The sequence below is a fragment of the Mustela nivalis genome, assembly GCF_964662115.1.
Source record: "Mustela nivalis genome assembly, chromosome: 2".
NCBI lineage: Eukaryota > Metazoa > Chordata > Mammalia > Carnivora > Mustelidae > Mustela > Mustela nivalis.
The window spans coordinates 99,145,910-99,171,986 of record NC_139021.1 but is presented as its reverse complement, the minus strand read 5'-3'; the positions used below and the strand labels follow the sequence as shown (position 1 = coordinate 99,171,986).

General features: G+C 37.4%; 1 protein-coding gene across 10 annotated transcripts in view; it reads left to right on the top strand.

Annotated features, from left to right (window-relative positions):
* Nucleotides 1-26,077, top strand: part of ARID4B (AT-rich interaction domain 4B) — a 146,351-nt gene that overhangs the window by 41,318 nt on the left and 78,956 nt on the right. For all 10 annotated transcript variants that reach the window (XR_014308840.1, XR_014308841.1, XM_082720733.1 and 7 more), the window contains exons 3-5: nt 17,465-17,575; nt 20,374-20,439; nt 24,422-24,512. Coding sequence is in view for 8 of the 10 variants with exons in the window: in XM_082720733.1 (XP_082576859.1) it covers nt 17,465-17,575; nt 20,374-20,439; nt 24,422-24,512 (268 nt within the window). In the remaining 2 variants the exon portion in view is untranslated. The remainder of the gene's footprint in view (nt 1-17,464; nt 17,576-20,373; nt 20,440-24,421; nt 24,513-26,077) is intronic.

Sequence of the window (26,077 nt, the reverse complement as noted above, 5' to 3'; positions counted from 1 at the left end):
GTTTTATTTCAGCTTCTGATTTCTTTGCGAGAATCTTAAGCCACATTTGTATATTACTTCAAGTGAATCTTTTACTACCTTTTTCATTCTGTGTGTATGTTAAATATTTTTTTCATTATCACCATCCTGACATCTCTCAAGTTTTGATGGTAGCCATGACTCTCAAATGACTTTCTCTTCGGTTGTTCCCACCATAGTATCTCATAATACATGGGTCAGGAAACCAAATAAGAGATTCTGTTAGTTGCTGAGTCTTACCTATTACAAGTTCTAGTGAAGACCTACAGAAATAATCTCTTAAGTTTTCAAATAGTAGGTATATCAGAGTTCCCTGGAAAAGCTGTTAAAAACACTGATTTCTGATTCCTTTCCCCAGAGCTGCTAATTCAGGATGTCCAGAGTGGAGCCTGAGAATTTGCATTTCTAACACATTTGGAGGTGATGCTTGACACAGCTGGTCCTGGGAGCACACTTGAGAACCTCTTTCCTAATTTATAAAATAATCTACAATTCATAGAATGTGTTGTGTCCTCTACCAAATATACATCTGCAGGCATATTGAACACAGTAAATACACTGAGAGTGAATGGACCACTTTCAGCCCTCCGTGTGTTCTGTAACTGCCACTTTTCACTCAATACATAATGCGTTCATGGGATGCATGGCTCAGGTGGATTAACATAAGTAGATATCTAAAAAGCTTACTCTCAGGGCGCCTGGGTGATTCAGTAGGTTAATCATCTGCCTTCAGCTCAGGTCATGATCCCAGGGTCCTGGGATTGAGCCCCACATCAGTCTCCCTGCTCTGTGGGAAACCTTCTTCCTCTCCCAGTCCCCTTGCTTGTGTTCCTACTTTCGCTATCTCTCTGTCAAATAAAAAAATAAACTCTTAAAAAATAAAAGCTCACTTTCTGGATGCCTGGGTGGCTCTGTTGGTTAAGTGTCTGCATTCAGCTCAGGTCATGATCCCAGGATCCTGGGATCAAGTCCCACATTCGGCTCCTTGATGAGCCAGGGAGTCTGCTTTTCTCTCGCATGTCCCCTACCCCAGCTGGTGCTCTCTTGCGTGTGAGTGTTCATACACTCTCTCTCTCCTAAATAAATAAAAATAAAATCTTAAAAAAAAAGCTTACTTTCTAATCTGTTTTTAAGATAAATGAATAAAGTTTCCATATTTTTTATATGTTCACTGAATTGTCCCCACACTACTTATAATTTCTCAGCTCAACCTGGGTAATCAGACCAGTGGATTATTACTTAAACATTTTCTTAGAAAATGTGTTAGGAAGGGAAATGCTAGAATTTTAGGGCTTTATTGGCTTTTCTTTCCAGCTAGGAATGCTTATGAAAGGGGATCTCACTGGAAGTTTTTCATGACCTCATTGAGATCAGAGAATCCCAAGGAGGCAGAGTTTTAGCTGGTGGCAAGTTGGGCATGGTCATCACAGGAGGTGACAGGGCAGGTGTGGTAATGAAATTCTGAAATTGTTCTGATCCACATGGGATCCTAGGTTGATAAATAACCTGTTTGATTGGTACAAATTTTTATTTTATTTTTTTATTTTTATTTTTTAATTTATTTATTTGACAAAGAGAGATCACAAATAAGCAGAGAGGCAGGCAGAGAGAGAAAGGAGGAAGCAGGCTCTCTGCAGAGAGCCCGATGTGGGGCTCGATCCCAGGACCCCGGGATCATGACCCGAGCCGAAGACAGAGGCTTTAACCCACTGAGCCACCCTGGCGCCCCAATTGGTACAAATTTTTAAAACTCCAGTTCTGGTGATGTCCAGTCTGATGTAAGTTATTGTGTTAGAGTGCCTTAGGGATTGTCTGCTTTGTTCTCCAAGCCCAGTGAAAGGAGGTAAGATCAAGTACCCTGGAGGGCCCGTTATAGATCCCTGTATACAGTATGACCCTTTCTACCTGCTTTCATTAATGATACCTTGTGTTCATTTATTTAAATAACTGTGTAGTGGTAAAGGGTAAAGAGGTCTTTAAATATGGCTGGAACTGTTTGATACTGACTCTGATGTAACAGTAATTTTTGGTGATCTGGAGGACAACCAGGGCAACCTAGCAATAAGATTTGGTGCAGATGCAGTGCCAAAAGATAGTTTTGATCTAAGCATATTTCTCTACACCTGTCCTGAAATTATTTCTCTTGGTTCTAAGTGAAGAGATCTCTTCAACAACTAACAGAATTCCCATTTAGTGTGATGTGGTATGGTGGGAATGGCCAAATAAGTCATTTGGTGCTACCATTAAAGATTGAAAGATGCTGGGATGGCGGCGATCAGGGGAGAAACAAACAAACCAAAACAGCAACAAAAAGACAAAAAAAAAACCCCAAAACCCCACTAAAATAAGCACATAAGAAAATAGGCATTAAAAAAGTCTCACATTGTTGTCTTTATTACTGTTTATCTTTTATTGGAGACTGATAGCCATGGATCCAGATGTATCAGAAAGTTCTTTCCAGTTTCAGTGATAGTTGTAATATAAATTGAGACTCCATAGGAAGCAAGGACCATTTATTTGTAAGTGATTTTATTCTTCAAAATTAATGTTTTCCTAGAACATTTCCAAAGTATCTAACTTTGCATTATAATGTAATATATGTGCTGTGGTTAACCAGAATTCAGACAATTTACTCAGTAAGTATTCAGCTCATTGAGAAAAGAATAGTTAGTGGGTTAATAGACTTGGAACTTACTTTTTCATAGGAGGTTGAAATCTTATTTTCAGTATAATCTTTCAAAACCATGGATCAAATTACTTTGGAGTTTCCTGAGATTTTGGTTTGAAGCCTTTGGCAGTGCCTCCCTTCCAATCCAAATCATGCTACCTGGAATGCACAACATTGCATGTGTCCAGTTAGTCTTCTCAATGTCAGAGACCTATATTGTGACAATTTAGCCTAAAGTTTTAAACTGGAATTGGTTTAAAGTTTGTATAGATGTGATCTAAGCCCTCAGTATCCCAGAGCATTATGGATGCTCAGTAAAGGTTTATAGAATTATATTATTTCTACTTCTATAAGTTTTCTGATGAGTTTTTTTTTAAGTTTTTATTTATTTATTTGAAATAGAGATCACAAGTAGGCAGAGAGGCAGGCAGAGAGAGGGAGAAGCAGACTCCCCACTGAGCAGAGAGCCCGATGAGGGCCTCAATCCCAGGACGCTGAGATCATGACCTGAGCCGAAGGCAGAGGCTTAACCCACTGAGCCACCCAGGCGCCCTCTGATGAGTTTTTTTTTTTTTAAGATTCTATTTATTTGTTTGACAGAGATCACAAGTAGGCTGAGAGGCAGGCAGAGAGAGAGAGAGAGGCAGAAGCAGGCTCTCCACTGAGCAGAGAGCCCGATGCGGGGCTCGATCCCAGGACCCTGGGATCATGACCCGAGCTGAAGGCAGAGGCTTCAACCCACTGAGCCACCCAGGCGCCCCTGATGAGTTTTAATTAAGATATTTTGCTTATTGGTAATAGAAACCATCCCAGATTATCAAAATCAGAAAAAGGAATTTATTGTAAGGATACATAATGTCCGAGAGCAGAAAATCCAGTCAAATTTTAGGAGGGATTTAAATGAGTGGGAGTTGGAGAGTTAGCAGGAACTAGCTATTCCCTTAGGTACTTAGAGGACACACAGTCTCTTATCTGTCCCTTTTTTTCCCCTTGTACATCTGTTTTGTTCTTTATTTCTCACTCTTTCTTTGTGGACCAGTTTTCTCTCTTTCTTCCTACACGTGTCAGAAAATGGCTACAGGCTATATTATTTTGCTTTACCAACAAGTTTGATTAGCAAAATAAATAAATAAATAAATAAATAAATAAATGAACAAACAAGTAAATAATAAAACCCAAAGTTGATTAGCATTTCAGCATTAAATTCCTGGGAGAGAGAACTCGGTTTGCCCAGTTGGGATCAGGTGTCTGGCTACCAGTCTAATCAACTTGTTGGCAGAATATATTGCCAGAACATATTTCTTTGTTAGGAGAAACGATCTAATAATGATGTTTGTCATATTACCAGCTTATTCTTTATGAAGCTGTATGGTCTTTTTTTATTGTAAGAATTTGGTTATCTGGACTCTTGGGTGGCTCAGTCTGACTTTTGATTTCACCTCAGGTCATAATCTCAGGGTTGTGGGATTGAGCCCTGAGTCAGGCTCTTCACGCTTGGCAGAACGTGCTTCTCTTTTCCTCCCTCTGCTCTTCCTCTCATGTGTGCGCTCGCTCTCCCTTTATTTCTCTCTCTCAAATAAATAAATCTTTAAATCATTTTGGTTATTTGATAAGTTATAAACTTTTAGATTTATTAGCACATGACATAATTTTCTGTATAACATATCACAACTTTATATTTTACTTACATATAAATACATATTATATGGTCATTATATTACTATTTATCAGTCCTACTGGGCTCAGAGAATTTTAATAATCTGCCTCAAAGGTCACATACCTAGTAAGTCACAGACCTGGAGTTTGAACCAGGTACACTGATTCCAGAGCTCATTCTTTTGACCTCTTGCTATAAGATGGTTCTCATTATAAGGTGTTTTGAAATGTAAATATTTACTTTAAGAGAACTCTCATTTAGCCAGACCTAATTAATGTCTAACTTCTTTGGTTCAGTAAATGTTTCCTGAATCCCTCCTACATGTAGGTGCAGTTCTAGGACTAGGGTATGTAGAGGTGAGTAAGAGGCATTTCTGCCTAAAGTTGTTCAATCTAGGAGAGAGAACAGATACAAATCATTAAAATACAGTGTGAAATGTTCACCTTTATAGAATGTTTGTATGTGTTTGGGACAAGCAAAGCCAGTATATAGTGTAAGAGTGAGTATTGTAGTATTGGTTACCAAGGAGTTAATATATCAGTAATCTGAAATTAGAATGAATTCTAGGGTTTAGAGTGCTTATTACATATAAAATAGGTCAGTTTGTTTTGGTCACTGGGCAGGTAATGGACAGGTTTTTGAGCAATCAAAGATTATTTTCCTTTTTTTTTTTTTTTTTTTAAATGTTATTTAGAGAGCATGGGGGTAGGGAGAGAATCTTTAAGCAGGCTCTGTTCCCAACATGGACCCTGAGATCATGACCTGAGCCGAAATCAGGAGTTGGATGCTAACTGACTGAGCCACCCAGGTGCTCCAGATTAGTTTCCTTTTGATGGCTTCTTTCAAGATTATATTCTTGAGGATATAAAATAGGATAAAAGGTTTGTTTGTGGGCCAGACAGCCATCAAGAAGGATCAAATAGGTTTACTCTGTTAGTGGTATAAGGGTCAAATGCAGGTTGCCCTGGATCCAGAGCACAATTATCTAAAGGAAATACGTGTGAGTGGAGTTACTGTGGGACTGAGAGCGGTGAGTAGCCTTGCTCATGGGCAATGGGGTAAGAGCAGGGTCTGAGCAAACTGTGGATGAGCACTATGCAGGTAGGTGTCTGAGATGTTGGTCTCTAGCCTCCCATCTGTGTAGAAGAAAAGGACAAATCAACATTAGGTTGAGCTATAAGTTGCTAATATTTGACCTTTTTAATTTATAAATATAGCAGTTTCGTATGGTTTAATCTAATATTTGCTGAGTGCTTACCCAGAACTTGTCAGTCTCCTTGAGAGTCTAAATATACTACCTAGTTTGATTTTAAAAATTTTGCAAGCAGTCTAGAAGATAAATCTCCAGTGTACAGAGAGGAAACCAGAGATTAAAATGGTGGAGGTGACATGCTCCAAGACAGAAAGTTACTCATAGCAGTTTCTAGCTCAAAAGCCAGAGATTCTTCAAATTTGCCAGGGTCTTAATCAGTACATTAAGTTGTACAACCACTGAAATCAGACAACAAATAGGAGATGGTTTTCATCAGGAGACCCAGTGAACCAAGTACCAAACCCATAGGATTTGCCTCCCCCATGTTTTCTTTGCTTCTGGCCTCTACCATTTATCTCCCTGTCACACTCTATTTCATCCATCCTCCTTCCACTCCTTCCCTGCTTCTATCTCCCTCTCTCTGCAGTCATGAAGAAACATAAAGGTTGGTACAGCACAGATAAGACTATGTAGCGATTAGCAGTCACTTTACAAGAATCATATTTAAGATATGGAAGAACAATTCAGACTCTACTAAGTGAAAAACAGAAGTTTACAATGAAGTGAGAGCAGTTGATTGAACTGTTTGTCATCTATCTTTCTGGTTACTTTGATAGGGGAAAAGACCTGCAATGGTATAATGATAGTGCTTTCTGAGAAGACAGACGCTTCTGCTAATCTGATTTTTCTCCTTCATTTTCTTTCTTTCTTTCTTTTTTTTTTTTTTTAAAGATTTTATTCATTTATTTGACAGAGAGAGAGAGAGATCTCAAGTAGGCAGAGAGGCAGGCAGACGGGGGGGGGGGGGGAGGGTGGTGGTGCAGGCCCCCTGCTGAGCAGAGAGCCTGACACGGGACTCGATCCCCTGACCCTGGGATCAAGACCCGAGCCGCCGAAGGCGGGGGCTTAACCCGCTGAGCCACCCAGGCGCCCCTCTCCTTCGTTTTCTACTTTATTTTTATTGGTAATAAAACAAAAATGTAATGTTGTTTTCAGGTCATCTAAAAGCTTGGTTAATGGGAACTTTCAAGGATTATTATTTTTGTTAATCAATTGAAGTGTTAGGAAATATTCTCTAGATGCATCCTTAGAGACTTACCTTGTGACATTTCAGAATGTTTATTGCCCTTCGATTCATGGCAAAGTAGATATTACTAACATGCCCAAATAGACATAAAGTATAACAATGCCAGTTCATGGTTTCTCTTCATATATTCTGATTTTTTGAATTTGCTGCACTACTAGGCTCTTCTAAATTCCAGATCATTAAAGTTTAAATGTTATAAATGAGTGTGGTATGTTTTTGAGAATGTCATTATTCTGAAGCAGTTTGATTTAGTTTGACTAAAGTTTTGACCTCACCAGCAAGATACCAAATAAGACTGACCTCTTCTGAGGGCAAAATAAATTGGCTACCTCTGTATTATATAAGGAAAGTGCCTGTGCTTTTTTTGCTTATAGAATAATGTCTTACATATACAGCAGGCACTTAATAAATGTGCTTCTTCCTATATTGCTCTCTTACATCTTTGCTGCTGATGAATAGTCTAATTAGAATGTCTATTTTGAGGGCGCCTGGCTGGCTCAGTGGGTTAAGCCTCTGCCTTTGGCTCAGGTCATAATCTTAGGGTCCTGGGATCGAGTCCCGCATCGGGCTCTCTGCTCAACAGGGAGCCTGCTTCCTCTTCTCCTCTCTCTGCCTGTCTCTCTGCCTACTTGTGATCTCTCTCTGTCAAATAAATAAATAAATCTTAAAAAAAAAAAGAATGTCTATTTTGAGCTTTTAAAATTTTCAGGAATATGCCTTTGTCAATATCTGTGAATGTGGAGTATCTCTCTGGCTAGTAGATATGAGTAAATTTTGGTTAGAAGATGTGGGGGTAAAATTTACTTATAAGTAGTCCGTGGTTCCATTGTCTAAAGTAACTTAAATTTTAGGAAACTATTAGGAAATATAGGTGACATCCAGAGGAGGTTTTTGTGTTTTAGGGGGAAGGGTTTGTTTGTTTGTTTGTTTGTTTGTGAGAGAAAGCCTCAAGCAGATTCTATGCTGAGTGTAATCTCACAACCTTGAGATCAGGAGTTGAACACTTAACTGACTATGCCACCCAGGCACCCCTGATTATTATTATTATTATTTAAATATTTTATTTATTTCTTTGACAGAGACAGATCACAAGTAGGCAGAGAGGCAGGCAGAGAGAGGGGGGGAAGCAGGCTCCCTGCCGAGCAGAGAGCCCGCTTCGGGGCTTGATCCCAGGACCCTGAGATCATGACCTGAGCTGAAGGCAGAGGCTTTAACCCACTGAGCCACCCAGGTGACCCCTCTGATTATTTTTTAATATGTAAGAGCTTAAACAAATTATGCAAGAACTTTTGCAATCCAGTTAAAAAAAAAGTACCTCAGAAAGATGGATAAAGAACACAAATGAGCACCTCCTAGAAAAAGATATACAGGTACCCAATAAATACATGTACTACCTAAAAAAAAAATTTACTTTTAAGAAATTTTTAATTTATAGTACAAATAATTAACATAGTCTATATATGTGTATGTATGTATGTATCCTTATCTTCATATTTCCTTTTTTTTTTAAGATTTTATTTATTTATTTGATAGAGATCACAAGTAGGCAGAGAGGCAGGCAGAGAGAGGAGGAAGCAGGCTTCCCACTGAGCAGAGAGCCCAATGCAGGGCTCAATCCCAGGACCCTGACATCATGACCCGAGCTGAAGGCAGAGGCTTTAACCCACTGAGCCACCAAGGCACCCCTATCTTCCTATTTCTTGAGAGCAGAGATGATGTCCTGTCACTCCTAAATACTCCACTGTGTAATTCCCGACAAAAACGCCACTCTTTATACCTATCCTGCATTCAGACCTGTAAATCTGGAAGTCAGCATGGGTATAATACTGCCATCCTATCCACAGATCCCTTTCAGATTTTACTATCTCTCCTAAGAATGTCTCTTTTTCCTTTTTGGTCCATGCTTTATCCAGAAATTCATGTTGCATTTGACTGTCAAATCTCTTCAGACTACTTTAGTCTAAAACTGTTTCCTGGTTTTCCCTGTGTTTCATATTCTTTTGGGTTTTAAGGAATACAGGAATAAGGAATTCTGTAGGATAACTTCTTCAACCTGGTCTGGTTTTTCTCATTGTCAAGTGCCACACAGAAAGTTGCTCTTTTGTTTTCAGTATATTCCATCATTGCACCACTGACGGGTAATATCCCAGGATTATACCAATACGCTGTTCATCAGACCTCTGCTCCCATCCATCCATTCAGCATCTATAGGCAACACTATGAATCTATCCCCTTTAAGATGGCTGCAAAAGATGCTCCTCTATTCTCATCATTCCTGCTACATTTCTTAACATTTTTCCCTTTTCTGCATTTACTTATTTATTCATCATTCATTCACTTGTCAGTATGGATTCATGGATGCCAGTTTTAATGAGTGGGTTGTAATTTGTTATTAAGTTTTTAAACTGAGGTATAATTTACTTATAGTGGAATATATACATCTTAAGTTAGTCAGTTTTGACATACATATCCATGCCTGTCAGGGCTAAACAGTATTTATTTTGATACCCAAAGTTTCCCCCATTTGACCAGTAGGAGCCCCTTCAGGTGGCTCCTGTGTCTCTTTGAAATATCTCCCATCATTTGTTCAACATTTCCTTACTCTCTGGCTCAATATGTTTCAGATTCTTCTTGTAGTTTCTGTGCCCAACTTCGAAGTCAGCCATTTCTCCGAAGATCTTTGGTTTCTTTTAAAGTAGGATGGGATTTAGAAATCAAGAGATGGGCTATTGGTATGTTTTTTTTGTTGCTGGGCTGTCAGTTGCTATTGGGCCTTCTAGGTGTACAGAATTAGGAAAATATATGTATGTATTTATGTGCACATGCATGCATATATATACACACATCTGTAACTGTTCATTTTTCTGTGTGCGTATATTAAGTAATCAAGAATTTATATTTCTTTTTTTTTCCTAAGATTTTATTTGAGAGAGAGCACAAGCCGGGAGAGGGGCAGAGGAAAGAGGGAGGGGCAGAGGGAGAAGGGAGAAGCAGATTCCCCACTGAGCAGGGAGCCTGATGTGGTACTCCATCTTAGGGCCTGGGATCATGACCTGAGCTAAAGGCAGATGCTTTTAACCAACTGAGCCACCCAGGCACTCCATGAATATATATTTCTAATTCCAGGCCAATACCTTAGATTTCTTCTTCTTCTTTTTTTTTTTTTAAGATTTTATTTCTTTGACAGAGAGAGAGCACAAGCAAGGGGGAGCAGCAGGCAGAGAAAGAGGGAGAAGCAGGCTCCCTACTGAGGAAAGAGCTTGATGCAGGGCTCGATCCCAGCACCCTGGGATCATGACCTGAGCCGAAGGCAGACACTTAACCAACTGAGCCACCCAGGCGCCCCAGAGACAGTGAATCTTAAGCACGCTCCCCTTCCAGCACAGAGTCCGACGCAGGACTGGATCTCACCACCTCTGAGATCACAACCTGAGCTGAAACCAAGAGTCTGACACTTAAAACAACTTCACCACCCAGGCATGCCACCTTAGTCTTCTTTTTGGCCTTTCCCCTTCCTTCCTTTTAAATATCTTTGGCAGTGAGAAACATGGCCCCACTATCCTCAGTATATTTACTTATTTGATCAGTCAGTTTACTTATTTGGTGAGTGTAACAAATTTAATTATGCTGCTCATTTCCTGTCCCTGCTCAGCTCGCACCATGTCCTTAGCCACAGGGTCGGCCTGTGCTTCCATGTGACTCTCACAGCCGCCTCCTCGTTACCTTGTATAGTCAGCATCTGTCCTGTCCCTCTTGTGTCCCAACCCTTATGCCTCACTACTACCCCATGTCCTTAGTACCCATGAAAAGGAAGAAAGGATATGGTCCCACAGAAGATTTTAAAGTTAGATTTAGATTACACAGTTTTCTTTATTTCTTCGATGTACTTAGTTTTTTTAATGTTCTCAGAAATTGTGCATTTTCATTTTTAAATGACATACCCTTTGGCATATAGGTTTATTTTTTCATTCATTCATCTGTTGGAATTATTTCCACTGTTGTTTTAATGTCTCTTTGAGATTGTCATATACAAAAGGTCATTTTCCTAGATTTATTGTTACACTATGTGTTTAAGTACATTTACTTACTGAGGGTTTTAGCATCAAATTTAATACTCGTGTTCTCTGTTTCTCCTGGCTGCATTGGCACTGCCGCAACCAGTTTAAATGCTTACCCTTCTGAAGAAAATACCTCAATAAAATGTCATTAGGCATATTTTGTTTTTTAAAAAATAGATCTTGAAAAACTGAATATTTCCTAGGCAGTGTCAACATTAATCAGCCATTTGGAGAATTGATTGTCTTTCTGAAGCTTACTTCAAATACTTGGTGTGCTACAGCCCAAGGCATATTAGAAATCACTGTTGATTCCTTTGGACACTTGTATGTTTCACTGGCATTTTGGCTTCTTAAAGGATTATTACCTACCAATAGCTAATCTAAAAATCTCTTATGCTTTTTAGTGTTCCCATAGAATTCAATGGTTTTTAGGTGCCAGTTAGGGCATTTGGTAGATTGACTAGAAAAATAATTGTTTAAGCAATGTTGGATAACTGTGAGGTAGCCGTTGCCTTGACAACTAGAAAACTGTTCTGTTTGCTAAACAAAGGGATGGTAATTTAGTAGTTTAATTTCCTTTTTGGCATGGAGGTCCTGCATAATATTTTATTTTAGCCTCTGAGATGGTACATATTATTGACCAAAATCAGAGAAGCAGAGCAAAAAGAGAAGCTAAAGAGTTTTTTCTGGTTTAAAGACATGTGTGTCTAACAGGGTCAGTGTTGGTCCAGGTAATTTAATGAACCAGCTGAATAATTCTTTGTATATCTCTTGCACCAAAGGCCAGGAGCCCTAGAATAGGTATACAGTCTTGGTTTTCTTTCCACTGTACTAAAGGGTTGTGATGTACTTCATAATGGAGCAACACCACAAACACTTTAACCTCTGTTGCTATTAGAATCAACAGGATTACTTTATTTCTGAATTGAATGAGGGGGATAATATTTAAATATATCCTCCCCAGCCTCCTCCGTATTATGCCCAGTTACACTGGCTTCTCTTCTATTTGTGTGGAATCTCTTTTGTGTAGGACTTCAAAATTTTTTTAATGACACATTTCTTCCAAATTATTAAGTAATAGTAACAGTCTGTTTGGCAGTGTATGCTGAGCCTTGTTCCAAGCACTTTACAGGTAGCATTTCACATTTCATCCCTTTGAGATAGTCACTTTTATCCTGAGGTACAGAGGTGCTAGCCCAAGGTCATCTAGCTACTAAGTGGTAGATTTGATCCCAATTACTACAGATTAGAATACTTTTTTTCCCCTTTAGATTATAATACTCTTTACTCTTCTCATGAAGTGATGTAATATCTGGATTTCTTTCAAAATAATCATTGTTTAGGAAGAATGAGTGGGAGTATAGATGAGACAAGATTGTGTTGATAATTGTAGGACCCAGACTGTGAGTATATGGGGGATTTATTATAGAGTCTCATCTTCTTTTATATATGTTTGAAGTGTTCCTGAGTATACGTTTTATTTTTACTCATTTTTCATTTCTTTTCTTTTTTTTTTTTTAAGGTTTTATTTATTTGACACACAGAGAGAGATCACAGTAGGCATTGAGGCAGGCAGAGAGAGAGGGGGAAGCAGGCTCCCCGCCAAGCAGGGAGCCTGATGTGGGGCTTGATTCCAGGACCGCGAGATCATGACCTGAGCCGAAGGCAGAGACTTAAACCCACTGAGCCACCCAGGTGCCCCATTTTTATTTTCTTTCTTTCTTTTTTTTTTTTTTAAGATTTTATTTATTTATTTGTCAGAGAGAGAGGAGCGAGAGCGAGCACAGGCAGACAGAGTGGCAGGCAGAGTAGAGGGAGAAGCAGGCTCCCTGCCAAGCAAGGAGCCTGATATGAGACTTGATCCCAGGACGGTGGGATCATGACCTGAGCTGAAGGCAGCTGCTTAACCAACTGAGCCACCCAGGCGTCCCCCATTTTTATTTTCTTAGAGCGCATGCACATAAGGGGGAGGGGAGGGGAGCCGAGGGAGTGGGAGAGGAAATATATATATATATTTTTTAAGATTTTATTTATTTGAGAGAGAGTGAGCAAGAAAGTGAGAGAGCACAAGCAGAGGGAGAAGGAGAAACAGGCTCCCCACTAAGTAGGGAGCCTGATGCAGGGCTCGATCTTAGGACTCCCGGATCATGATCTGAGCCAAAGGCAGACTGAGCCACCCAGGTGTGCCTCCCCCCCAGTATACATTTTAAAATGCAAAGAATACATACCACTTGTAACAAAAAAGAAGCCTCTTTTTTAAAAAAAAAAAAAAAGAAAAGAAAAGAAAAAGACAGGAAGACTGGGATGCCTGGGTGGCTCAGTTGCCATCCATTTCCTGATTTCGGCTCAGGTCATGATTCGGGGTCGTGAGATTGAGCCCTGCTGCCTCAGACTCTGTGCTGAGCATGGAGCCTGCTTAGAGTCTCTCTCCCCCTCTGTGTACACCTTCTCTCTCTCTCTAAAAATTAAAAAATAAAGAACAGGAAGACATTTTGAATGAAATATTTTTATTTTTATATACGTATCCCTCCATTCCATTCCCTTTCCCATTGGTTAATCCCTTTTTAGCAGTTATTCCCATCTTTATTGTGTATATATTTTATATATATATATAATACAACAAATATATGATTATTTTTGCATTTCTAGAGAAAGCTAAACTGACAGAACCACCCAGGTACCTCCTTTTTTTCTTTTAAAATGCTAGAGGCAAAACCTCATCTTATTTTTTAAAAATTCCTTAAAAATTTTATTTATTTATTTATTTGTTAGAGACAGAGACAGCAAGCGAGGGAACACAAGCCTGGGGAGTGGGAGAGGCAAAATCAGGCTTCCTGCTGAGCAGGGAGCCATGTGATGTGGGGCTGGATCCCAGGACCCTGAGATCATGATCTGAGCCACCCAGGCGCTCGCAGTACCTCATTTTAAATTATTGCTCATCAGGGCACCTGGGTGGCTCAGTTGGTTAAGCAAAGCATTCTTGATTTCAGTTTAGGCCATGATCACAGGGTCATGGAATCGGGTCCCGTGTCGGGTTCTGCTTTCTCTTTGAAGTCTGCTTGAGATATTCTGTCTCCCTTGGCCTGTTTCCCTGTGTGTGCATCTGTTTCTCTCTCTCTCTCTCAAATAAATAAAATCTTAAAAAAAAAAAAAGAGGGTGTGTCAAATCTGAATTTACATTGGTTTAATGACTTGTTTGCCCACCTTGAGTGTTTCCTAATAGTAAAAGTAATTGTTAATAGCTAAATACTTGAGGCATCGTAATTGAGTGCTTTTTAATATTGACTATGTTTTCCTAATATGGACACTGAAGGTTAGAGAGGCTTAGTAGCCTACAGAACTCATCTAGTTAGTGTAAAGAATAGAGCTGGGGTAAGGACCTTGTCTTTTCTGCCTGTGCTGTTGGTCTGCTTTATTACCTTATGTTTTACTAATGATACAATAATTTATGCTCTGCTAAAATTATGTACACAAGTCTGACCATGTAGGTAGGTTATGGATTTCATTTGTTTTTCTGTAGAAATTCTCATTCATATTTTGGTTAGCATAGTTTCACTTCTAGATGATTATGTTTCTCAGTGTCCCATTTTGACCTCTGTAACCCCTATACTTTGAGAAACACACTCATTAGACAGAGGTATACAGAATTCAAATTCTTACGTTCATCTAATAATGAGAATTCAGGAACAGAAAAGTAACTTACCTAAGATGATACAAAACAAAATTATAGAGGCAGAAAAGTAAGATCACGTGTTGCCTTTAACAGATTAACACTGTTCTAACAGTGTGTTTCAGTTTTAGCAGGTGTTTATTAGACTTTGGTTTCCCTTCTCAAGTATTTTTGTAATAGACATTTTCTTTATGTGTTTTGCTAATTCCTTTTCATGTGTTCTGAAGGAAGGGAAATACTACCCTTCAGAATAATAATTTGCCTCCACAATATTTGAGGTAATTATTACTCTTTTCTGTTAGCATGGATTTTTATGTTGGTAAGGATGTGAGATAGGCTTGGTTTTGGGGAAAAATATCTTCAAATTTAAGTTGAATAAATCTCAGTAAACATATCGATAGATTGCTATCATTGGCATATTGCCAGGGTTTGGTATGAATGTTAATGAAAATACGTAAATGGTTTTCTGTATATAAGTAGTCTAAATATATTACTATTCTATTCCCTTTTTTGTTCACAGTACTCTTTAATAAAAATGTTTTTAAAAAGTATCACTTCTTGGGGCGCCTGGGTGGCTCAGTGGGTTAAAGCCTCTGCCTTCGGCTCAGGTCATGATCCCAGGGTCCTGGGATCGAGCCCCTCATCGGGCTGTCCGCTCCGCGGATAGCCTGCTTCCTCCTCTCTCTCTTTCTACCTGCCTCTCTGCCTACTTGTGATCTCTGTCTGTCAAATAAATAAATAAAATCTTAAAAAAAAAAAAGTATCACTTCTTAAACATTTTTTTTGAGTAGGCATAAATGTTCAACTTTTAGTTTTCTTGTTTTTTTCCTGTGTTTCACAGTTTCTTGTTTCTCATCAGTATTACTTTAAGTATACTATTTGTCCATGAAAATAAAATTTACTGGCTAATAAGGCAGGATGTATTAATGGAAGAGGTTTGCAAGTTGTGGAGAGTAATGTTTAATAGTCATGAAGACAGCCCCACCATTTGCTTTTGTAGCAGTAACACACAATACCAGTTGAACCACAAAGGGAATTGATGTGTTCCTGAAATTTTCTTAAAATTTCTGGGCAAAATGTTGTGTGTCTGTTTCATATTCTTTGTATAATAAAGCCACTAGCTTGTCTGGAATTTAACCAAGAATTTGACCAAGGAAAATGATACTATAAGAGGCTTAAGACAAGTAGGTAAAGTAGAAAAATATATTTTTAAATTTTAGGTGCAAGAGCAGTACAAAGTTATCAAACTGTAGTCAATGATATCAACAAATTTTAGTGGTAGTAATTCAGAAGTTATTGTCTTTCTGTGAGGGTATACTTGTGTTATGACATAAATGAATTGAAATAAATGTGTTTTCCTAGGTAGATTTTTTTTTTAACTTTTTTTTTTTTTTTTTTTTTTTTTTTTTTTTTAAAGTAACTATGTCCAACGTGGGACTAAAACCCACAGCTCCAAGATCAAGAGTCCTGTGCTTTACTGACTGGGCCAGCTCACTCCCTCCCCCCCATGTAGATTTTAAAATTCATATACTTGATATATTTTGTGTTATTTTAAAAAATCCTTTCCATGAAATAAATAGAATGTGAAACAAATGGCTATTAAGAAGGTCACCCTGATATTTTTAGTTGTAGTAACTTTGTCTTGGTTTATGGGCTACTTCCCACCTTTTAAAAAAAAAGTTACAATTATTTGATTATAATACTTTTGGTATGTCATTAGACTATATGTCTTTTTTTTTTTTTTTTGGATAGATCGTTCCTTATGTGTATTATCCACAACTGTTGGGATTAATTTAAGATCCATCCAAATGAAATCTGTATTTTCATCACTCACTGCTATATTAACAGCATTTTTCCTCCTGGTCTATAAAATTTCTACAAGATGTTAATAGATGTTAATAGAAAAAAGGGTTTCTTTGGACAATGAGGCAGAGTAGGGGGGGTTCATTCAATAAACTGATTTTCCTAAACTTTCTCCTTCTTTTCTTTTTGGTGGAACATCTCAGGATATTAGTATTTCCTATAAAACATATTGCAAAAAGTTACTTACATAAACTTTCTTTGATTATGCATTAATTAATATAAGCAGAACTCCTTAAAATTATAGATCTTATAGAGAAATGTACATGATTGTAAAGAGTCAGAGCAGCTAGATTAGGACTGTTAAAAAACTAAATCACACACATAATTAAAAAAAAATAGAATCACAAGAGAGGAAACTTAAAATATTTAACATGTTAAGGATAAATAAGTAGTGAACTCATCCCAAAGTATTTACGATTTCTCAGATTGGATTTCTTCTTATAGTTTTCTCCGTTTGTTTGAAAGAGATGTAATTCTTCCCACCCCTCCTATTATACCTTTGAATTGTCTAGGTAGGGATATGACAAAGCTATTTGGAATCTGGGTGGCTTCTTAAGATGTAGCCTAAAATTTTGAGGCTTTTAAGGATCTGCCTTCTCTTTAGATGGTCATAGAGTAAATAAATACTTGAATGATTGGATAGATGGAATGATAAACTTGTGATTAAGCGTATTCATATCATGGGCTATATGTAGTCTATATAGAAAAAGGATTCATTTTTATTTTATATGATGTACATCTAAAGTAGATTTTTTTGATACATAGATTTTACTTGTTTTTGTTTTCTTTTTTAAACATGGTCTGCAGTTAGCATGGGAATCTTTTTTTTTTTTAAGATTCTATTTATTTATTTATTTGAGAGAGAGAGAGAGATCATGAGTAGGCAGAGAGGCAGGCAGAGAGGGGGAGGGAAGCAGGCTCCCCGCTGAGCAGAGAGCCTGACTCTGGTCTTGATCCCAGGACCCTGGGATCATGACCTGAGCTGAAGGCAGAGGCTTAACCCACTGAGCCACCCAGGCACACCTTTACTTGTTTTTAAGTTAGAGTATTTTGTAGATGGTTCTTGTTAACAAATACATTCAATTACTACAACTTTTATAGCTACCATAGGATTAGATCTGCCAGTCCGAAGTGTAATTGTGCTAAAGAATTAAGAGACTTTAAATCTAATTGTATTTGTTTGCATTTTAGGCCCTTGATGAACCTCCCTATTTGACAGTGGGCACTGATGTGAGTGCTAAATACAGAGGAGCCTTTTGTGAAGCTAAGATCAAGACAGCAAAAAGACTTGTCAAAGTCAAGGTACAGTATATGTAGATTTTATACATTCAGTATTTGATATTTAAACTTTTTTTTGGTGTGTATATTTAAGACTTTTTTCTGCAAGGTGGGTTTAGTTTCTATATAAGGGTTGTCAAATACTTGAAAACAAAACATTATTTGGGATTTTAAAGTATTCTAATTCGGATGAAGTTAGATTATTACAAATTGATATTTTGAATGACATGTCAGTATAGACAGACTTTGTACTGTTTGTGTTGTTAGCCTTTTAGAGCTGGAAAGGACCTTAGAAATCATGTAGTTTAATTTTTTTTTTTTTTTCAAATTTTTATTTGACAGACAAGAGATCACAAGTAGGCAGAAAGGCAGACAGAGAGAGAGGAGGAAGCAGGTTCCCCACTGAGCAGAGAGCCTCAGGACCTTGGGATCATGACCTGAGGTGAAGGCAGAGGATTTAACCCACTGACTGAGTCAGTCAGGTGCCCCATTTGGTTTAGACCATCCTCCACCATTTTAACCATCAAATTGAGATGTGATTTATAATTGATGGTGTTTTAGATAACAATAAAATAAGGTAGATCTAGTTGTTGATTTCCTTATCTTTCTTTAAAAAAATCTTAAATACTTGTGTTTTGTCTCAGATAATACAGAAAAAGAAATGTAATTGTTTACATTTTAGTAAACTATCAGTGTTGAAAAATATAGGACAAGTGAAATATTTAAAGGTAGATATTTATTCATTTGTCAGTTATTTACTAAGTGGTAAACTGTGTAGGGTACTGTTAGGTGGAAGGAGGTTGGGGATATGGGGATGACCTGATCTTTGTCCTCAGAGGATTTATAGTGCAGATTAGCAGATACCCTGTAAAACATTGGTTTGAATATCACTAAGTCAAACAGGCCACAGAGGTGTATGTCCAGTGGAGAGTTTCAGATTCTCTTCTGGAGCTTTTTCCGTGCCTGTATTCTAGCTTCTTTCTGTGTGCATGGATGTGTTGAGAAAAGCTTCCTGTGATTCTGATTTACATTTCTAATTAAGATCCATTGTGGTTAAAACCTTTAAATCAACTGGAGGAGTCTGGTCTTGGTCACACCATGCCTTTAGTTTCACACATGTGGTACCTGTCCGCTCTTCCGTGATTTGATTTTTGTGGGTACTCTTATGGTGTTCTTACAGTGGCATTCCCTGTTCTGATTTCACACACTGGTGTTCCCTGAGCACTCATTTTTTTTGCCACTACTATCTTGGAAATGCAGACGGAGCTCCTACTAGCACATGCAATACCTTACTGTCAGATAAACGCTTTCCCTCCTGGTAGATCGCTTCTTTAGTAGAATTTGGCATGCAGGTTAGACTTCAGTGTTAGAAAAAGGTGTTCCCTTTGGACAGGATCAGTTTTACTCTAGGACCCCTGCTTTGGTTTGCAGAGCATAGGCTGGATTTTAGCTCTGACTTGCAGTCTCAGCTGGGTGTTGCTGTGTAATGAATGAACCAGCTAAATGGCATATATCACTCTTGCCATTTCTTGCTATTAATAAAAGGAAGAGAACTGTTAGTCTTTCCTGCTTCTGTTGATAGCACAGAGTACCAGTACCTTGTGCCTTATAAATAACAGATACCTAAAACTTGTTAATCTTTTTGGCTGCTCTAAAAATCTGTTTGTAATTCAAAGTTAATTATTTTCTCAACAGATACAGTGGTATACTTCTGATTTGTTTATGATTCAAATAAAGTTCATACATTTTCAACAGTTTGTTGATCTACTTCTTCCTCATCAGTTTTCATTGATCAAACATTTACTGTGTGCTAGGTACTGTATTAGGTTTTGAAACTCCAGTGTTAAAATCTGATCTCCGTCAGTGGCTTACAGTGGTTTATAGTCTGAGCGAGTGACAGAAATAATTAAACACATAATTTAAATAAAGCATAGTAATGCTTTTGTGTGACAAAAATGCCTGGGATGCTATAAGACATCTCTTCACAACTTCTTTGTGAGCACATTCCGTAGATGTAGTACCAGAGACGTCTGGTAAGACCATGTTGATGGTTGAATCCCTGTAAGAGCTGTTGCTTTGTATAGGGAAAACAGCTTTCTTACATTGAATACTTGAAGCTGTCTTATTTTCACCAACTAATGCTAACTAATATTTCACTAACTAATATTTAAACTTGAACCCTTGTTTTTACGTAATCTCCTCACATCTGGTTTCCTATTCTCTGCTTCCTGTACTGATACAGAGTACAGTAAACTTCGGGAGCTTGACCGCTTAAGTTTGAGTCTCAGCTCTACTGTGTTACCTGTTCTGTGATCTTGGACCAGTTACTTATTCTTTCTGCTCCTCAGTTTTCTTATCAACAAAGTGGGAACCATCATACCTACCTAATAAGGTTGTTGTAAAGATTGTGTTTAATGCTTGAGCCTGATGCTTAGCTCTCAGTAAATGTTGCTACTAAATAAGCTATAGCTTATTATTAAACTAGGTCTTCCAAGAATGATAGAGGACCTAATACCCTAAGGTCTCCACCTGTTTTTCCCTCCCCTCCTTTTTTTTAGGAAAGGAAATTATATTACTAAGGTAATAGCTAATAGTATTGAATAAAGTCTAATATATGAAACACCAGCTGATTTATTCTGGAAAATTGTCTGTCTAAAATAATAAAATTTTCAGTTAATCTGGTTAGGGAGTGAGAATTATATATACTAGACAGCTGTGTTAGATTACTTGTAATGAGAACAAATTCATTCGTTGATGAACTTGTGTCACTTGATTTTGTGTGTGTGTGGGGGCTTGTTGCTAATTAAATTTGTGATCTCTAGGTAACATTTAGGCATGATTCTTCAACAGTGGAAGTTCAGGATGACCACATAAAGGGCCCACTAAAGGTAATTCATTTATTTATTCATTATTAATTCTAATGCTTCAATGGGAGACATTAAAAATTATACGTGGTCATTTCTTTTTAATCATTGGCTGTTTTTGAGTTGATAAACATAGTTCTCTCTAAATAGGCCAGTAGAAAACAGTAGAATGTTCAGTGAAACTTGATGTTATAAGAGAACCTGTGTTTAGAAATGAAGTAAACATCAAGGAAGCATTGACTGGTTTTTATTTACTATCTGTTTCCTTTTTACCATGTTGTACTTCCAGAATTAATGGGTGATGAATTAGGGATTAAGTGAGGGAGGTTCTGTGACAATGTGAAAAGTGAGGGAAAAATTCCAACATGGTAAGAACCTCAGGGCTTCTATTTATTTATTTATTTTAAGATTTTATTTATTTATTTGAGAGAGAAAGAGCATGGGGAAGGGCAGAGGGACAGGGAGAACCAGACTCCTCTCTGAGCAGGGAGCCCAACATGGGGCTTGATCCCCGGACCCTGAGATCATGCCCTGAGCTGAAGGTAGATATTTAACTGACTGAGCTGCCGAGGAGCCCCAAAGAGCTTTTAGAGTGCTAATTTGTTGAAACAGCTACAGGCAAATGAATTTTTTTAAGGGTTATCCGACAAAGTGTTAAGCATGTTACATACAGATAGTTTTATTTATTTGCATTCATTTCTCCTCACTGGTGGATGAAATCAGTGCTGTTCTACTTTCTACTAGTGAGCAAGCTGAAGGGAATGTGTGGGCCGCCACTGTGTGCTCTTTGGCCCTTGAGAATGTCTGAAAATTGGAAAATGGCCTGCCTGGATGAGTTTTAAGAAATGCTAACAGAATTGAAGAAACATTTATAGATACAAGAAAAATTCTTTACCGACACAGCTGTACTTTGGGAGAATTAGATATGTGTATCTGCCAGTTGTTTGTTTGTGATTGATTGGAAGACTTCTTTTTTTGATTGAAAGATTTTTAATTGGATCCCTAGAGCATTAGTAGGCACTATAGAGAGCTAAAGCTTGTAATTAAAAAAAAAAAATCTTGCCTTACAAAAATTATTTTCTACCATTCCTGTTTTGTAGGTGCCATTTTTAATGCTACATGCACATGTTCATGACTTGCAGGGACAAAAAACCCCAAAATGTGTATACTTATAATATGATGCTTGCCACCATTTATTTAGCACTTAGTATGTGCTAGTGCTGGGCTAATAAGTCTTTTACACATACTGTCTTTTTTTTTTTTTTTAAAGATTTTTATTTATTTGTTATATATATATAGAGAGAGATACAGAGCACAAGCACAGGCAGACAGAGTGGCAGGCTAGAGGCAGAGGGAGAAGCAGGCTCCCTGCCGAGCAAGGAGCCCGATGTGGGACTCGATCCCAGGACCCTGGGATCATGACCTGAGCCGAAGGCAGCCGCTTAACCAACTGAGCCACCCAGGCATCCCTACACATACTGTCTTACATAATTCTAACAGCCCTTCACAGAAGACACTAAAGGGACGTAAAATAATCTGGCCATGCCAGCCAGCGATGACAGAGCCAAAATTCTTGTCATTGAAGCGTGTGCCCTCTGAATGTTCAGAACACATAGAATTCTGTGCCTTATTTGTGTTCTTGCCTCAGAAGCACACCAGCATAGCTCTCACTGACTGCCGCCCTGTTCACATTGGCTCAGGCCAGCTCCTACCAGCTACAAAATACACTCAGTGTTGTGAAGAGATAGAAAAGGCAACCACTTTGTATCCTAAGGCCCTCTTTTTCTCCTTCTGCCCCTGCCTCTTTATGGTACAGTTGGTTTATTTTACTTGTTTGGCTTTTTTTACTTTATTAAATTGTTCTTTGTCTATGATTAGGGCTAAAGATTTTGATTTTGACATAGGCAGGTATATTAAATTTTATCTCAAGATTGTTAAAAGTATTTTCTTTTGTCTATTGTTTTTTGTTTGTGTGTGTGTGTATAGATTTTAAGTTGTTCCCTGATATGCTTCATAGCTTTCTATTACCTAATAGAAAGTGTCCGCATTTGGATAAATATTTCTCTTAGAGGAAATAAACCACCAAAAGTGATGGTCATTTGATCTCAATATATTTTCTTATGAGTTCAGATGAAAGGTAATACCTAGACTACTTCTAAATACAAAAAATGGTACCATGTATTTACTGACTGTAGTCATTTAAGAAAAGCTCAGTTAATTCTTGTGGGGCTAACAGTCTTTCTCTGAGCAAGTTTGTTTTTTGTTATCACCATAAAGATCAGATACTTATATTTTATTTTTATTGGGATATAATTGACATAATATTTTATTAGTTTTGGATACACAACATAATGATTTGATGTTTGATCAGTACAGTAAGTTTAGTTACATCCATCACCATCCATAGTTAATTTTTTAATTTTTTATTTTTTTGCTTATAATAGAGACTTTTAAGATTTACTCTTCTTAGCAACTTCCAGATATTCAATATGGTGTTACTGACTGTGGTAACCATGCTGTCTGTACATTACATCTTTAGGACTTAATTTATTTTAAAACCGGAAATTTGTACATTTTGACCACTTTTACGCATTTTGTCTACTCCCCGCTCCCTTCCCACCTGTGGCAATAGCCAGTCTGTACTCTATGTCTTTGAGCTTCTGTTTGTTTTGTTTTTTAGATTCCACATGTAAGTGATATCATATAATACTTGTCTTTCTCTATCTCACTTAGCATAATGTCCTCAGTACATCCATGTTGCACATGGCAAAATTTCCTTCCTTTTTATGGCTAAATAATGTTCCATTATATACATACATATGTGTGTTATATATACACATGCATATTTTTATTTATTTATTTATTTATTTATTTATTTCTGTATCCATGCATCCACCAGTGGATACTAAGGTTGTTTCCATATCTTGGCTGTTGTAAATAATGCTGCATTGAACATGGGGTTGCTGATACCTTTTTGAATTAATGTTTCCTTTTCTTTGGATAGGTGCCCAGTAGTGGAATTGGTGGGTCATAGTTTTATTTTTAACTTGAATACCTCCATACTGTTACTGTAGTTGCTGTACCAATTTATTTTATATTCCCAGCAATAGTGCACAAGGGTTCCCTTTTTTCCATATCCTTGCTAACACTGCTTTTTGTTGTCTTTTTGATAATAGCCATTCTAACAGGTGTAAGGTGATATCTCATTGTGGTTTTGATTTCATTCATCCTTATATGTACCTGTTGACCCCATGTGTGTCTTTGGAAAAATGTCAGATCTTCAGATCTTCTATCCATTTGCTAATCAGATTGGTTTTTTGGTGGTTTTTTTTTTTTTTTTTTTTTTTTGCTATTGAGTTATAGGCGTTCTCTCTCTATATATTGGATAATTATCAAATTATTAAAAACATGATTTGCAGATATTTTCTCCCACTCAGTAGGTTCCCTTTTCATTTTGTTGATGATTTCCTTCACTGTGCAGAAGATTCTTAGTTTGAGGTACCCATAAGGACAAATATGAATTTAATTGCCGGCATTTTCTTGATTAGATGGAAAATATTTTAAATGATTGTCATTAGTGGTACATTTTAACGCTTAAGGAGATAGCACAGCTCTTTCTTAACTGTTTCTACCTTTCTCCAGCTTCTTGGAAGGAGGAGTACTAATATGAGTCAAGGATTGTCAACTTCAGAGATCATAGTTCTCAAAGTGTGGTCCAAAGACCTCTGGGGGCTCCCAAGACCCCTTTCAAGGAATTTATAAGGGCAAAACTATTTTCATAACAATACTTAGATATTATTTACCCTTTTTAGTATGTTGACATTTTCACTGATGGTACAAAAACAGTGGTAGGTAAAACTGCTGGTACCTTAAGACAATCAAATCAAATCAGTAGTTTTTTTTAATCCTTCACCACCATGCACTCAGTTAAAAAAAAAAAAAGCTAGTTTTTGTTTTGTTCACTTACATTCTAAAAGTTTTTTCTAACTTTTTAAAAACACTTTAGGTCGGAGCTATTGTGGAAGTGAAGAACCTTGATGGTGCATATCAGGAAGCTGTTATCAATAAATTAACAGATGCAAGTTGGTACACTGTAGGTAAGGGAATAAATCTTTTAAAAATGTATTTTCGAAGATCATACATATCAAAATTTCCTTGATTTAGGTCCTCCCTTAACGCCATAGGTTATTATTACTGTTAATGTTTTTTGGTTTTGTTTTGCTGTTAATGTTTTTTAAATCTTTCTGGTCTTTAAAATTTTTAATTCATAAATATGTGCATAAAGTATAATTTGAAATTAGTGTATATATTATACAGTTGAATTTGTAGCTTTTTGCACTTAAGTGTATATCTTAGAGAAATTTTTTTCTATCTTATTTTAAGTGCACATTTTGGTAGTGTTAAATATATTCATGTTGTGCAACAGAGAAATTTCTTTTAATTATGATAGTATGTTTCGTAATATTTGATGTACCATAATTTATTTTCTTTTACTGATGATGTTGACAGTTTTCTTGGCATTACAGTAAATGCTAGATTGAATGTCTTGTACATGTACATTATTCTTGTATTTCCCTGGTATATGTGTACATTGAGGACCAGGCATGGTGAAGTGAAATGTAGTTTAAAACTTAGGTAGTGAAAACTGCTTTTCTAGAAGGTGGTATTCATTTCCATGGACAGTGTATGAGTGCACTCATTTTCCCAGCCCAAGTAAAAGTTGATGTTAATAATCTGTAAAAATGTATGCCTATTTGGATACAAAGTAGTATCTCAGTTTTGTTTTAATACTCCCCTCCTGTGATTATTAGTGAGATTGAACATTTTTTCATATGTTTATTGACAGGAACATCATTTTATTTGTATTTTCTTCTTCCAGTTACCATCTATCTATTTATTTATTTATATATATATTTTCATTTGAGAGAGAGATTTGAGGGATTTGTTTATTCATTTGAGAGAGAGAGAGAATGACCAGTGGGGAGGGGTGGGAAGGAGAGTGGAGAGACAGGAGGAGAGAAAGTGAGAGAAGGAGAGAGAAGCAGACTCTCTGAGTAGGAAGCCCGATGTGGTGCTCAATCCCAGGACCCAGAGATTGTGACCTGAGCTGAAGGCAGATGCTTAACCAGCTGAGCCACTGACATAGCCACCATCTCTCTCTCTCTCTCTCTCTCTCTCTCTCTTTTTTTTAAAGACTTACTTTAGAGAGAGAAAGGGCTCACACACGTAAATTGGGGGAAGGGCAGATGAGAGAATCTCAAGCAGACTCCCCGCTGAGCACAGAGCTGGAAGTGGGGCTTGATCTTAAGATCCATGAGATCGTGACCTGTACTGAAACCAGGATTTGGAGGCCTAACTGAGCCACCCAGGGTGCCCTTTCACGTTACTATCTTACAGGATCTTCCCAGTCTCTCCCTTGTCTTACTGGCATGGTTACATTTTCTTATTTTTAGGAGATGAGATCTTTGTATATTCTGAATATTAAACCTCTTGCTACCTTAGTTGCAAATACTTTTCTCCTATTTACTTTTATTTCTGCTATCAGTTTTCATATTGTCAGTTTTTCCTATGGTCACCTTTTGCTTTGTAGTTTTAGTTTTGAATCTTGTTTAAAAAGGCTTCCTTTCATCAGTGTTGTAAATTTATTATCCAGTGTATTCTT